Source organism: Salmo salar, chromosome ssa21 (genome assembly GCF_905237065.1).
Source record: "Salmo salar chromosome ssa21, Ssal_v3.1, whole genome shotgun sequence".
NCBI classification, from domain to species: domain Eukaryota; kingdom Metazoa; phylum Chordata; class Actinopteri; order Salmoniformes; family Salmonidae; genus Salmo; species Salmo salar.
In genome coordinates this window covers 21,544,644-21,558,932 of record NC_059462.1, presented here as the reverse complement: position 1 = coordinate 21,558,932, position 14,289 = coordinate 21,544,644, and the positions used below count along the sequence as shown (strand labels likewise).

Here is a 14,289-nt window from a genome sequence, read left to right as displayed (position 1 = left end):
ACAAGATGGCTATCTGTGATACAATAATTCTCATTCATTTGACTCAATGTTCAGGCCAAATAGAAAAACTCTCCAGTCAACTCATTCTCAAACAGCAATATGCATACACTTACGGAATGCCCAGTAAATTACTTTTTGTTTAGGAATAACATGGTTATGATGACAATGTAGGATTTATAGGTTACCTACCATATCATGCCCTAAATTAAAACTAATTCGTAGCCTAACACTTACACTTTATGTGCAGCTTCCACAATAAAGTTTGAAAAGGTTCCATATAAGGAACCATACACGGTTGTAAAAACACATCTTGAATAGAGCCGGAGTTAAAAAATAATTACATATTGTAGGTTGTCTTCCTTATAAACATGTAATGAAGCACGCTGCAGTGCAACCTAACTGATAGGCTACCTCCCACTAAGCATTTACCATCAGGCAACATCTTTTGGACGTCTTTTTTTGGTAATGTCCTCGGACGTTGATTTCTGGTCCAGATCAAACCAAATTGGAACCAATCATAGACGGCTATATTTGGTTCAGATTTGGACCGGCTTTGATTTCAACGTCCGGACCGGCCTATGTTTGGCCCAAATATAGGCCGAGATAGCACTGGTGGACGGCACAGTACAGTTTGGACAGCACAGTACAGTACAATAGGGCACAACAGAGTACAGTACATTACAGTACACGATAAAGAAAAGTACAGTACACTACCACAGGAGTTACAGTAAAGTAAAGAAAAGTATATTATAGTGTACTGTTTTGTACCCTACTTTACTCAAATGTACTTCACTGAACTAAACTGTACTGTACTCTACTGAATTAAACTATACGGCATTCTACTGTACTGTACTGAATTAAACTGTACTGTATTGTACTGTACTCTACTGAATTAAACTATATACTGTACTCTACTGTACTGTACTTTACTGTGTCTACTGAACTCTACTGTACTCTAATAAATTCATCTAATCTCAACTGTACTGTACTGTACTGTACGGTACTTTAACGTACTCTACTCTAATTAATTAAACTCTACTGTAGTATACTGTACTGTACCCTACTGTACTGTACTGTAATGTACTGTACTCTGAATAAAACTCTGTCCTGTACTGTATTGTACTGTATTCTTCTGTGTTCTACTGTGCTCTACTGCACTAAACTGTTCCTTACTGTACTGTGATTTTCAAACTTGTGAAACATAGCCTAGTTTTCTATGATTCGTTCAGATTTGGATCTGGTCCACACCGACCAAATTTCTACTTGATTGGGTGTGGAGTTTATTAGAAAATAAAACCCAGCATGCTTTGCTAGTGTTTGTTTTACATTTAGGTCATTTCTAACCTTTCATTCTGCACCTGAAACGCAGGTAATGTCAACGTCTGGAAAATACTCCTAAAATACATATTTTCAACTAATATTGCTTACTGGGCTTGCATTTGTTTTCTGTTCCAATCCTTTCAATTCCTTTCAAATTAAAACTCTTTATTGGAAAGGCTGTGATAGATTAAACAAATCCGTTTAACACTAACATAACCTACTGATTAAGTATTCATAGGCTATTCCAAGTAATAGGCTATAGCCTCGTTATTGACCTAATTCCTGATCTTCTTCCATACTGTCTCACAGAGGTATCGACCAAGCCTTCTCTTGATGTGTTCTCATTTCCCCATGGAATTATGCAAAATATTACTGCAAATGACTAGCCTATCTGCGGTGCGCAATTGATTTTTGAGTACTACAAGAAATACAGTAGTCTATCCATGTCGACAGTGCACTGAAATCCAAAAGCCAATTTCAGGACAAAATTAATCCGACAGAAATGTAGCTCATTACAACAGACTCTTTTCGATTATCATGGTCTTGAATTGGATATTCATAGGCTCTTGATTTGAGAAATGCAAATGCCTATGCATGGATAAAACTGGAAAATAGTCATCCCAAAATAGATCTGTAAATATGGCCATTATAGGCTATTCGAATATTTCTTACCTGATGACAATTGCTTTAAAATCCAATGACAACGTGATTTAGAAAGTCACATAAACCGACCAAACACTCCAGAGACAGCTTTCCAAACGCAACCTTCGGAGCGGTGATAGTGAACCAAACCCAACCGGTCCCAACACTCAATGAATAAAGTGTCAGACTAGAACCGCTGTCAGGTTGTTGGAAGCCACCCACTATTGTTAGCCGACTTCCTCTTACATCACGAATTAGCCTACAGCGCTTCGGGAGAACCCACCAAGCTTTAATATCATTCACGCGTAACAGACGCCGACGGCATATAGGGGAGACCGGGTTGGTTGTCTCGCGGGTTGGGCCCGGTTTCCCAATAGCAATGGAACTTAAAAAGTGCGTCGTTGAGGCATGTGTCGATACTGATAGGATCGAAAGAAAGGCAGCGCTGCTCTCGGGTCATATGTCTCCATCCAAATCTTATTTGAACGTTATAATTATTCCGCAATACTGACGACGGATCAGCTCTTAGAGAAATATTATCACATCGCTGCAAATATTCAGGCACCTTATTCTAACGCTTAGCCTATAATAATACACTAAAATCAACACTTTGCATATCATTGCGCACATGTTAGGCTACACATAATGAAATATATTTATGCAAAAATTACAGTAGCCAAATAGCAAAATAAAACTAAATTGAATAAACATGAAATTGATGTCAATATTATTGAAATATTTAGGTCTATATGTAGCCTATAGGGGAGACTGGGGATGGTTGCAACACTTTTTGCATTTTTGTCAATTTCTCCGAGATTGTTTGAGCTACAACATTCAAAATGTGGTATGAACAACTCACATTTGTCTTCTACAAATTGGTATAGGTAATATATCTCTAAATCAAAACGGACAAGGTGTGACTTTGTCTCAAATACAAGGAGTGAAATGTTACAATTTACCCCACCAGCAAACCTCCGAGGTCAGTTGTAATAGGGCTTGGGTTGAAATTTTAAAGTAATAAAAAAAGCATAAATCATGACATATAACAACATATTGAAAGCCTTTATTGAGAACAACATTACCATGTTTAAATTTTGTTTGGAAGTAATAATAACAATTGTTATTACTTTTACACTCCACTAACTGGCCATTTTCAACTAAACAATAATGTCTGACTACTAAACAACAACATCTGAAGTAATCAACAATGTGTGTGTGTGTGTGTGTGTGAGTAAGTGTGTGAGTCACAGTTGCGATAGTGGTATGGTAGTCCTGGGGAACAGGCTTGGTGGGCCCATAATTCACATTCCCTGTACTGCACCCAGACCGCCTTAGACAACTTGCTACACAGCAAATTCCCCTGTGTTAAATTAACACCAAAAATGTGGACCCGAATAGCATAGGAGGTTGGTGGCACCTTAATTGGGGAGGACGGGCTCGTGGAAATAGCTGGAGAAAAATAGGTGGAATGGTATCAAATACATCAAACAGATGGTTTCCATGCGTTTGATGCCGTTCCATTTGCTCCATTCCAGACATTATTATGAGCCGTCCTCCCCTCAGCAGCCTCCACTGCCTTATAGACGCTGAACATTGCTAAATCAACACACTGCTTAATGTAAAGCTTTGTTTGCATATTTCCCAGAGTGCCTTGCCTTTCAAGTGACTTTTAATGTTACAACACATGACTGAATTTGCTAGTGACAGAGAGATGGTTGTTGCATTCATCAATTTATCACTCCACAGACTTCAAAAAGTGAGATTCAATGTGAAGATGTTATCCTGGAAATGTTAATATTTGACACATTACAATGTTTTTCATGAGGCCTTATTTTGAGGGCTTACACTCTAAAAAATATTGGGTTGTTTGGATGACCCAATTGCTGGGTTGCAGGCATTTGTAAAAAGAGCAAGGTTGATTAGTTGATGCTGTGTAATTGAGATATGACCCAACGGATCAGATCAGAAGACTGGAGGCTTGGCTTAGTAGGGGTGTGGCTTTAATTAAGTACTTTTTGGCCACCTGTGAGAGTAAATGTCATTCCAGTTCATCTGTTCTGTTGAATTGGTATCACTAGTTAGGGTTAAATTGTTTTATTGCTTTAATGAAGTGTATAAAAGTCAATGAGTTTCTTAAAAGCGTACACAAATCCTAAAGTGATAGTACTCACCTTGTTGAAATATGTAAATGATCATGTAAATATTTTTTTACTAGAATATGTATTGTGCAATAATATTTAAAGAAAATTATACATTGCAGTATACAAACTTAGCAATTTTTTGCTATTTCTGTTGATCTTGTGATCTAAAAGCAAGTTACTGGCTAGTTAGGTCTTCAGCCAGCATGCAACAAAAGGGAGTGAAGAGTCGTTCAAAACTCTGACACTGTTGTCAAGTCAACGCATCACAAGAGACATGCCAAACGGGAGATGTATAATTATTGATGCAATTGACTCTGGTTTCTCTTCATTATGCACAACCCTGCATGGTTGATATTTTCTGGGGTTGTGTTCCTCTGTCTATTCTCTCTCTCATGATCCTTTTCTTTGGACGAACCAGAAGGCAGCAAAGTTAACGGTGGCTTGACCACGGCTGGCGCAGTCTCACTGGTCCAGCGGACAAGGCCGGAATTGCTGGAAGGACTGGGGAAGATGAAAATGTAACTGTGGCTTGACCGCGGCATGACCTGACTCCAAGGACCACCCCAAACCCCAGCACCAGACCAGCTGCCTGTGGAGGAAACGACGGACTGCAGGCCTTGAGGCGAGTAGAGTGCTCCCGACGCGGGCCTTACTCCCTCTACTCTTGGCCTGCAGCCCTCCTCCCCTGCCTTTCTTCTTTTTTTTTTTACATCTGCCCTCCTTAGGCAACCACCGACCAGACCAGAACCAGCAGAAGACCAACAGAAAGAGAGAAAATACCAGACTGTATCACCACCAGAACCAGAGGGGTGAAGAAAGGATCAAACACACCAACCTATGCCTGGAGTGAGCAGACCACAAGGGAGTGCCTCCATTGACCTAAAGGTCACAGGCTTCCAGGTGTGTCTGCTCACTCTGAGGTTTGTCCTTCCTCCCCCTTCAGGACCGGAGTAGATCAACACCCTCCTCCTTCAAATCCCCCCCACCCAACCTGAACAAAATGACCGGGATGAACCCAGGAGTGATGCACAGCTACAACGCGGTGAGGCTGGCACTAATCCCCATCGAGGAGGCTGCCAAGGACGGAGCGCCGCCAATCGCTGGGGAGCAGCTGGAGCAACTTGAGCAGCAATAACAACCGCCAGACCAGAAACCATGATCCGCCTGGAATTCAGCAGGGCAGTTCTACAGAGAGGTATGGGCTTTGTGAAACCCCCAGGGCCAGGAATAATTTGAAGCCAGTTTCAAGACCCCCTAGTTACTAGAACAGTTTAGATTAAAATACAGAAATTGTAAAGATAAAGGTTCCACTTCACAGTAATTACACTTTCAGACACAGAATCAAAAGTATATAGTTACAGTCCAGTTCCACAACAAAAGCATCCAAGAGTATGACAGAAGTTTGGTTTACACCATTTTGCCACTCAAGGCAGGGGCTAGGAGGGTCCTGGACGAAGACAATGTCTGGACTGGGGCACAAAAATGTCTGGTTCAGTTGAACCAGACCCAACAGGAGTGGGTGGAGTCTAACATCTCCCAGTACCATCATGCTCCGTCCACTACAACGGCAAGCCCAAACGATGCAGGAACTGCGGCCAACCTGGCTGTCTGGCCGCAGCCATCGTCTGCAGAATCTGTAACATGATCCTGCAACCTGAGTGGGGAAGGGGGTCACTTCTTTAAAACCTGCCCCAATTCCTATGCCGGCAGGGCAAGGGCCACCGCCACCAACCCCGCTAACCCAAAATCCCAACCCCTCCACCAGACAATGAAGACCCAGACCTTTCCACAAGTACTTTAAGGATTTCCAACCTTGTGAATTTGTAGGTTATTTTATTTGCTTATGCATTAGTCATACATCATTAAAATGCCATTCAAGTTAAAGTTTAAAGCATGGTATTAAATCAATTCATATCATTTATATTTAATAAAATGTACGTTTAATTGTTCAATCAATGCACATGCAAAAACATAGATATTGAAACAATTCCTAAAATCAACCTGCAATAGAGCATGCTGGGAAATATAATGATGGCAGTGGTTTCAGCTCAGATCTGGTTATTAACGGTCCTGTTTATCATGAAATTGGATGATATTTTAAGGAAACCAGATCAAAGTATGATGTTAATTATTTTTATACATCTCCCGTTTGGTAGGTCTCTTGTGACGTGGTTTTCAGCAGCACCGATGGATGTGCTGACTTGACAACTGCGTTTAAGTTTTGAACGATCCGTCCCCTCTTTTGTTCCATGCTGGCTGAAGACCTAGCTAGCCAGTAACTAGTTAACGCCAGACACAGATGAAAGGGGAAACACAGTATAAGTATCTTCGCCACAGATGAATAGGGTCAACTTTTAAATTATATTTGCTAACACCCTACAGTCAAATGTTGGCACCAGTAGAGTAGCTATCTAGCTATGTAAACCATATCCCTCTGTAAGCACACCTTCTCCTATGTTGGTTACAAGGCAGTACTTATTTAAATAAGGCAAATATCATGTTACCATTAGTGTATTAAAATGTGAGTTAGGGTGATGTCACCCTATCCCCTTAATAAAACTGCCTCCTGAATCCAAGTGTTTGACATGGGGAAGGGGACCAGTAACTTTATGATCAAACTTTGTAGAAGCAACATTCATTTTTCATATTTTGGTCATCATTATTTTATCTGGTTTCATCCAAATATCATCCAATTTAATAAAAACATGATTTTTACTGTTCATGACCTTTAAGGTAAGGGTTATGGTTGAGGTTTGGGTTAAGGATCCTGTATAGCGTCTACGATATGGAAATGTTAGCCTATTCTGATAATACAACACTGCCCCCTTGTGTCTGAATAACAGACTTATCAGCAGAGTAAATTCCAATAGCATACATATTGCAATATAAAACGGGGCTTTGAACAGAATGAAAATATCCAGAAATGCAATGTTGATGACTATGCAACATTTTATTTAGGCTCCAATTGGTTGATTACATTTTTTTTTGTTAAACATAGTTGGAAAGAACATATATAATGTGCATTTATTTCCATGGTAAGACATTACTCACATGAAGGAATGATCTTGACCTGGGATTAAATAATTACACTGATAAAGTAATTGATAGAGATTGTGCTTTATAGTAGCGCTATTTCATGGGCAATGCGTGCTATTGGGTTCCTTAATGTTAATCACTTGTCAATAAAAACAAACTTGTCTGGTGTCCTCAGGAAGAAAATTACAATGATATACCGTTGTTTAGGATGTGACAGTGAAAAAAAGAGCTAAAAGGTTAAAATAACAAAATTACATAATAGTCCAAAACAAACCTTTTATACAATTGCTGTAAGACTACAACATAATACCACAGTCAAATAAGAATCATATAAATAAAGTGTAATTAAAAAGTAGTGTAAGAATGATTTAATACAAAGCCTTGATTTAGACAGTTTGAAATAAGATGTTGGTGTTCTTCTTTATCCTGATGGTATTCCTTTTGTGAGTGGGATCTGGAAATGGCACAATACAAATGACAAGTTGCAATCGTTCAAACACTTCTCTATGGCACTAGTCAAGAAGAAACATTGCATTCTTCAGGTAAACGCTATTTAGCAAAAACACACCTGATTTTTAAACGAAAGGTCAAAGAGTGAAACAAGTACGGCACTAACACACCTGATTCAACTAATCATGGTCTTCAGTCTGGATGCTGATCATTTGAATCAGGTGTGTTAATGCTGGGCGGGAACAAAAGCATGCACGCCCAGTAGCTCTATAGGACCGGTGTTGGAGAAAAAACGGTAACTTGGATCTTACTCGGCTTCATACATATCTTCATGCAGTGTCTCTTGAAGACAAAGTTGTTCTTGCTGCCCCCACAGCCCCTGTTACGCAACCAATGACATCTCTTTGTCTTGGGGTTGTACACATATCTCCTTTCCGTTCTCCTCTCCTCTCTGTCACACGTCGTGCCCTTGTCAATGGTACTGAGACAGAACTCTGGAGGACTGAAGTCTGAAATAATTACAAAAAGGCAATAGTAAACTGAAATGACGTACAACAAATGACTCCATAATACCAAAGACACATTTTATAACACTAAAGAAAGTGTGTAGGCTACATCACCCATGCAACTCTGATAGAACATACTTTAATAAAAGCATTTTATTTTAGCTTTATGGAAATGAGGTTAATGGTAACCTACTGTAAAAGTGACTACGCACTGGGTACACACTGGCTGAAACAAGGTTATTTCCACACAATTTCAATGAAATTACACTGAACTAACATGGAATAGACATTGAATTGACATCTGTACCCAGTGGGTACTTGATTCTACTACTTTTCTTTTACATTTGGAATTTACCTCAACAAAAGGAAACATTGTTTTTACTACCTCAAGAGTCAAACTGTGGAAAAGCCACAAGATGTCAGCCTTGGGTTACGGGAGTACCGTAGGTATCCTATATCACTTCACTGGAATGACAAATACGAATACAGAAACACTCCTTTCCTGAATTCACTGACCTGGGTGGAATTTTGTAACATGAATCATAGCTACTTGTCTGTGACTGAGGGATGGCAGACTCCCTGTGCCCCTTTTTTACTGTGTTGTGACCTCTGTAACAGACAGTGGTGGTCTGAGTACTACTCACTCCTCATACACTCCCATTTTAATAGCAGTGAATCAGTGTTACATGGAAGAAGGAGGTGGGAGGAGGTATGGTGGGCGATATGCTGCCTTTATAAGATGTAGTTTGTTTACCTAACTGCTTCTGAAATGGCGCATATAAAAGTACTGTCCCTCTCACCTAGCTATCGCAGTTGCAGCATGGTATGTGTGCAATAGTACACATGAGAAATGACTGCATTCCTGGGTTACAGTACTAACCTGTGGCCTGGTGTTGATGATTCTGCTGCATGTGCGAGGCGCTTAAAGCAAACTCACCTGAAAAAGAGGAAATATTCAGGATTCACATGCTGCTTTCAATATGAGACTGGAGCATGGTGGAGCGTGCATTTCTTCTGCCTTTTACCAGTATTAGAAGTTGTGATACTGTAGTTAACTTAGAAGGAGTTAATATCAACTCACCATGACAGAAGAAATATATACAGTAGCAATTCAGTTCTACAAAAGGTACATGGTGTTGTCATTTCTATTATCTCTATAAAACTTCTCCCTCAGCTTTTTCCTCTCTCCCTCAGAATTCTCTTAAACAGAGCTGACAGGATATCAGCCCTTCCACTTAGTGTCTGTGGTTCATAGTCTTCAGAGACCCCACAACCCTACTTTCCTGTCCCTGCCAATCAGAAGGGCTGACAGAAGGGCAGACTGGCATGCTGGGAAAATGAAAAGTTTCTTGGACAAACAGTTTAATATACTGATGCTATGTACAGTATCATGAACAAGTACTGTAGGGCTACATGCAAAATTAGTGCACAAATGAAACAATTACTTTGTCTGGTTATTGAAACATTAGATCAATATATGGTTATGTTTATAGACATCCATTTTGTTAAATCAGATTAGGCCTGCCTGAAATATCTTTGGTGCTACTGTACAATTAATTGTCTTCTTTAATCAATCACTAGAGCTAACATTTGTTTAAGAAATAAAAATACATAAACATTGTCTTACCAGTTACTTTGACAGGTTGTACATTAGGTTTACTAGTGGGTTTTGGGACGGTGACCTCCAATTTAGGAGTCACATCCAATTTAGGGGCCACATTGGCGTTTTCTGCCATGAAACCAAAACATGGTTAGAGTTTACTTACATAATAAGTTACAGCATATAATAGAAATGTAATATAATACAAACAGTTTAATACTCCATTGTTAAAACCTGTTTACCGAGGAACTATTGTAATATGACATACTGTACAACATACAGAAGTTATTATACTTATGGATTCAGATTTATTAAAAGAGAAAAGTTATTTTGAGCCCAATGAAGATGGATTAAGGATTCTGATACAGAAGGAAAATGTAATTATCTTTGAGTTGTCGTCAATATTGTTTTTTTACATTGTTTGTCCATTTATATTAACACAGACTGCCAGCTAGCGTTGGTCACAGTAGAACAATTTATCCGTTATTTTCTTTGACAAATGCAGTAAATAAATGAATTTAAATTCATTGAAATCGGACTAAAATAATTAACTATGCTCAAAAGGCCAAAAAACCCGATCTAAATGCAAAATGAAGATGAAGCATGACTTGATGGTTTGAAAAAAATCCATCAACAAGATCATTTGCAAGGTAGAGCAATATCGACTGGGCAGCTACATTGAAATGATTTATCTCCTGTGGGTATTTGGTCTTTTAAAAAGGTATGACTGCCTAAAAGCCCAGGCATCACAAAAATGACATAAATGCACTTTGGAGAAGTAATATACTCCCCTAGCACATTTCTATTAAAAGAAGCCTTGACAGTGCTGCAAGTCCAAACCTTTTTCCTTACATTTGAAAATATTGATTAGCCTCACTGATCAAATCTTTCTTGCAAACCATATGATTGGTTAGTCCCTTTTAGACTACTTGGGTGTAATGCAGTGTTTTGAAGGGCAGTTTGATGCCGATGCACTACCTGGGTTCTGGCACCTGGCCTGGCACGCTTTCATACTCTTGAAGTTATTGGCGTTGCCGAAGCAGCCTCCGTAGTAGAAGTGCTTGCACTCCTGGCTCTGGCTGTCAAAGAAGTAGCGCGTCACCAGACCTCGGCATGGCCCCGGAGCCTCATCCAGGTGACAGGGACTCTTGTCAGCTGGAGAGAGATGGACAAAGAGAGATGGAGAGGGCAGAGAGAGAGAAAGAACATTATTGAAAAACTGAAAAGGGGAGAAATGGGTACTAGCTACTGGGTCATTTGAGAAATGGGTACTAGCTACTGGGTCATTTGAAAAGTTGATAGCTGGGAAATGTGAAAAAAAGTGCAGTAGAGGGAATGGGCTACTGAGACATCCTGTTCACTGAAATCAAATACAAATCTACACTAAGGACCCTTGGCACCCAGTCAATTGATTTCAAGGGAAATTGTGAATAATAGAAAAAAAGTGGTGGCACTAAAACTGGAGTGCTAGAGAGACTGACTGAAAAGATGGAGCAAGGAAGAGAGAGAAGACATACTTAGGCACGGAGGAAGATAGTGTGGGCTGCTGACACAGTCATGAATAGATAGATGTAAAATAGATGTGGCGAGAAAGAGGAATTGACTGGAGACAGAAAAAGAAAGAGAGAGAGCGAGAGAGAGAGGGGAAAGTGGAGGTAAGAAAAATACACCACATTACATTGAGGAGAAATGGATTTGCAGAGATGCTGAGTTGAAAATCTTACTGGAGCCATAGTCAAATGCTCTAGTGTCGATGAAGCATGTGATAAGAACTAAGCAGATACAGTGCATTCGGAAAGTATTCAGACTCCTTGACTACTTCCACCTTTTGTTACATTACAGCCTTATTCTAAAATGGATTAAATAGTATTTTCCTCTCATCAATCTACACACAATGCCCCATAATGACAAAGCAAAAACTGGCTAAGAAAAAAATTAAAATTGATAAAAATAAAAATCTTAAATATCACATTTACATAAGCATTCCGACCCTTTACTAAGTACTTTGTTGAATCACCTTTGGCAGCAATTACTCCGAGTCTTTTGGGGTATGACGCTACAAGCTTGGCACACCTGTATATGGGGAGTTTCTCCCAATCTTCTCTGCAGATCCTCTCAAGCTCTGTCAGGCTGGATGGGGAGCATCGCTGCACAGCTATTTTCAGGTCTCTCCAGAGATGTTTGATCGGGTTCATGTCCAGGCTCTGGCTGGGACACTCAAGGACATTTAGAGACTTGTCCCGAAACCACTACTGCGTTGTCTTGGCTGTGTGCTTAGGGTCTACAGTGTCAAGAAAAAGTATGTGAACCCTTTGGAATTACCGGGATTTCTGCATAAATTGGTCATCAAATGTTATCTGATCACAAGTCACAACTATAGACAAACATAGCGTGCTTAAACTAATAACACACAAATTATAGTATTTTCTTGTCTATATTGAATACATAATTTAAACATTCACAGTGTAGGTTGGAAAAAGTATATGTGAACCCCTAGGCTAATGACTTCTCCAGAAGCTAATTGGAGTCAGGAGTCAGCTAACCTGGAGTCCAATCAATGAGACAAGATTGGAGATGTTGGTTAGAGCTGCCTTGCCCTTTAAAAAACACTCACAAATTTTGTTTGCTATTCACAAGAAGCATTGCCTGATGTGAACTATGCCTCGAACAAAAGAGATCTCCGAAGACCTAAGATTAAGAATTGTTGGCTTGCATGAAGCTGGAAAGGGTTGCAAAAGTATCTCTAAAAGCCTTGATGTTCAGTCCATCAGTCCACGGTAAGACAAATTGTCTATAAATGGAGAAAGTTCAGAACAGTTACTACTCTCCCTAGGAGTAGCCGTCCTGCAAAGACGACTGCAAGAGCACATACTCAATGAGGTTAAGAAGAATCCTAGAGTATTAGCTAAAGACATACAGAAATCTTTAGAACATGCTAACATCTCTGTTGACGAGTCTACGATACGTTAAACACTAAACAAGAATGGTGTTCATGGGAGGACACCACGGAAGAAGCCACTGCTGTCCAAAAAAAACCCATTGCTGCAAGTCTGAAGTTTGCAAAAGTGCACCTGGATGTTCCACAGCACTACTGGCAAAATATTCTGTGGACAGATGAAACTACAGTTGAGTTGTTTGGAAGGAACACACAACACTATGTGTTGAGGAAAAAAAGGCACAGCACACCAACATCAAAACCTCATCCCAACTGTAAAGTATGGTGGAGGGAGCATCATGCTTTGGGGCTGCTTTGCTGCCTCAGGGCCTGGACAGCTTGCCATCATTGACGGAAAAATGAATTCCCAAGTTTATCAACACATTTTGCAGGAGAATGTAAGGCTATCTGTCCGCCAATTGAAGCTCAACAGAAGTTGGGTGATGCAACAGGACAACGACCCAAAACACAGAAGTAAATCAACAACAGAATGGCTTCAAAAGAAGAAAATATGCCTTCTGGAGTGGCCCAGTCAGAGTCCTGATCTCAACCCAATTGCGATGCTGTGGCTTTACCCCCTGACGAGCAGTTCACACCAGACATCCCAAGAATACTGCTGAACTGAAATGGTTTTGTAAAGAGGAATGGTCCAAAATTCCTCCTGACCGATGTGCGGGTATGATCCACAACTAAAGAAAATGTTTGCTTGAGGTTATTGCTGCCAAAGGAGGGTCAACCAGTTATTAAATCAAAGGGTTCACATACTTTTTACACCCTGCACTGTGAATGTTTACACGGTGTGTTCAATGAAGACATGAAAACATATAATTGTTTGTGTGTTATTAGTTTAAGCAGACTGTGTTTGTCTATTGTTGTGACCTAGATGAAGATTAGATCAAATTTTATGACCAATTTATGCAGAAATCTAGATATTTCCAAGGGGTTCACATACTTTTTCTTGCCACTGTGTCCTGTTGGAAGGTGAACCTCCGCACCAGTCTGAGGTCCTGAGCGCTCTAGAGCAGGTTTTCATAAAGGATTTCTCTGTACTTTGCTCCTTTCAACCTACCCTCAATCCTGACTAGTCTCCCAGTCCCTGCCGCTGAAAAACATCCCCACATGATGCTACCACCACCATGCTTCACCGTAGGGATGGTGCCAGGTTTCTTCCAGACGTAGATTGATGAAGAAAAATATATAATTTTATCCATTTTAGAATAAGACTGTAACGTAACAAAATATGGAAAAAGGGAAGGGGTCTGAATACTTTCCGAATTCACTGTATATCATTAATGCGATTTCGATGTTTGAGTTGCTTTGTGTATCACCAACTTTGTTTGAGATTATATTACTGCAACACTGCTCACTGCATCCAAGTTACTTGACATAGGCGTTTCAAAGAGCTGTCAGTCAAGGCGAGCTCAAAAATATGAGCTCCCCACCCACTCAGCCTGTCTTTTCAAACTTCCTGGTAGTTAGCCATGAGAGAAAAAGTAATTTTCAGAATGACTGTTCAGGACCCTTAACATTTTTAAGAACTGTTTGTTTACGTACGCCATTCAAACTGGAACAACCATTTCAGTAAGGGATGCAAAAAAATCTAACTGATTGGATTAGTTTAGAAAAGGTATGTTATTTATCTTTATGAAGCATAAGATA

General features: G+C 39.9%; 2 protein-coding genes across 7 annotated transcripts in view; both read right to left on the bottom strand.

Annotated features, from left to right (window-relative positions):
- The window catches only part of LOC106581932 (calcitonin gene-related peptide type 1 receptor), a 58,802-nt gene extending 56,461 nt beyond the window's left edge, over nt 1-2,341 (bottom strand). The window contains exon 1 of one of the 2 annotated variants that reach the window (XM_014164440.2): nt 1,993-2,341. The gene's annotated coding sequence lies outside the window, so the exon portion shown is untranslated. The remainder of the gene's footprint in view (nt 1-1,992) is intronic. The other variant, XM_014164439.2, reaches the window with a different exon arrangement.
- Nucleotides 2,342-7,034: 4,693 nt separating this feature from the next.
- LOC106581931 (tissue factor pathway inhibitor) overlaps nt 7,035-14,289 on the bottom strand; it is a 43,655-nt gene continuing 36,400 nt past the window's right edge. For 2 of the 5 annotated variants that reach the window (XM_014164435.2, XM_014164436.2), the window contains exons 3-7: nt 10,674-10,850; nt 9,723-9,824; nt 8,976-9,032; nt 7,901-8,098; nt 7,035-7,593 (exon numbers count right to left, since the gene is read on the bottom strand). In XM_014164435.2, coding sequence (XP_014019910.1) covers nt 7,526-7,593; nt 7,901-8,098; nt 8,976-9,032; nt 9,723-9,824; nt 10,674-10,850 — 602 coding nt within the window. In that variant the 3' untranslated portion in view covers nt 7,035-7,525. Of the gene's footprint in view, nt 8,099-8,975; nt 9,033-9,722; nt 9,825-10,673; nt 10,851-14,289 lie in introns of all 5 variants that reach the window. The other 3 variants (XM_014164437.2, XM_045704532.1, XM_014164438.2) reach the window with 3 other exon arrangements.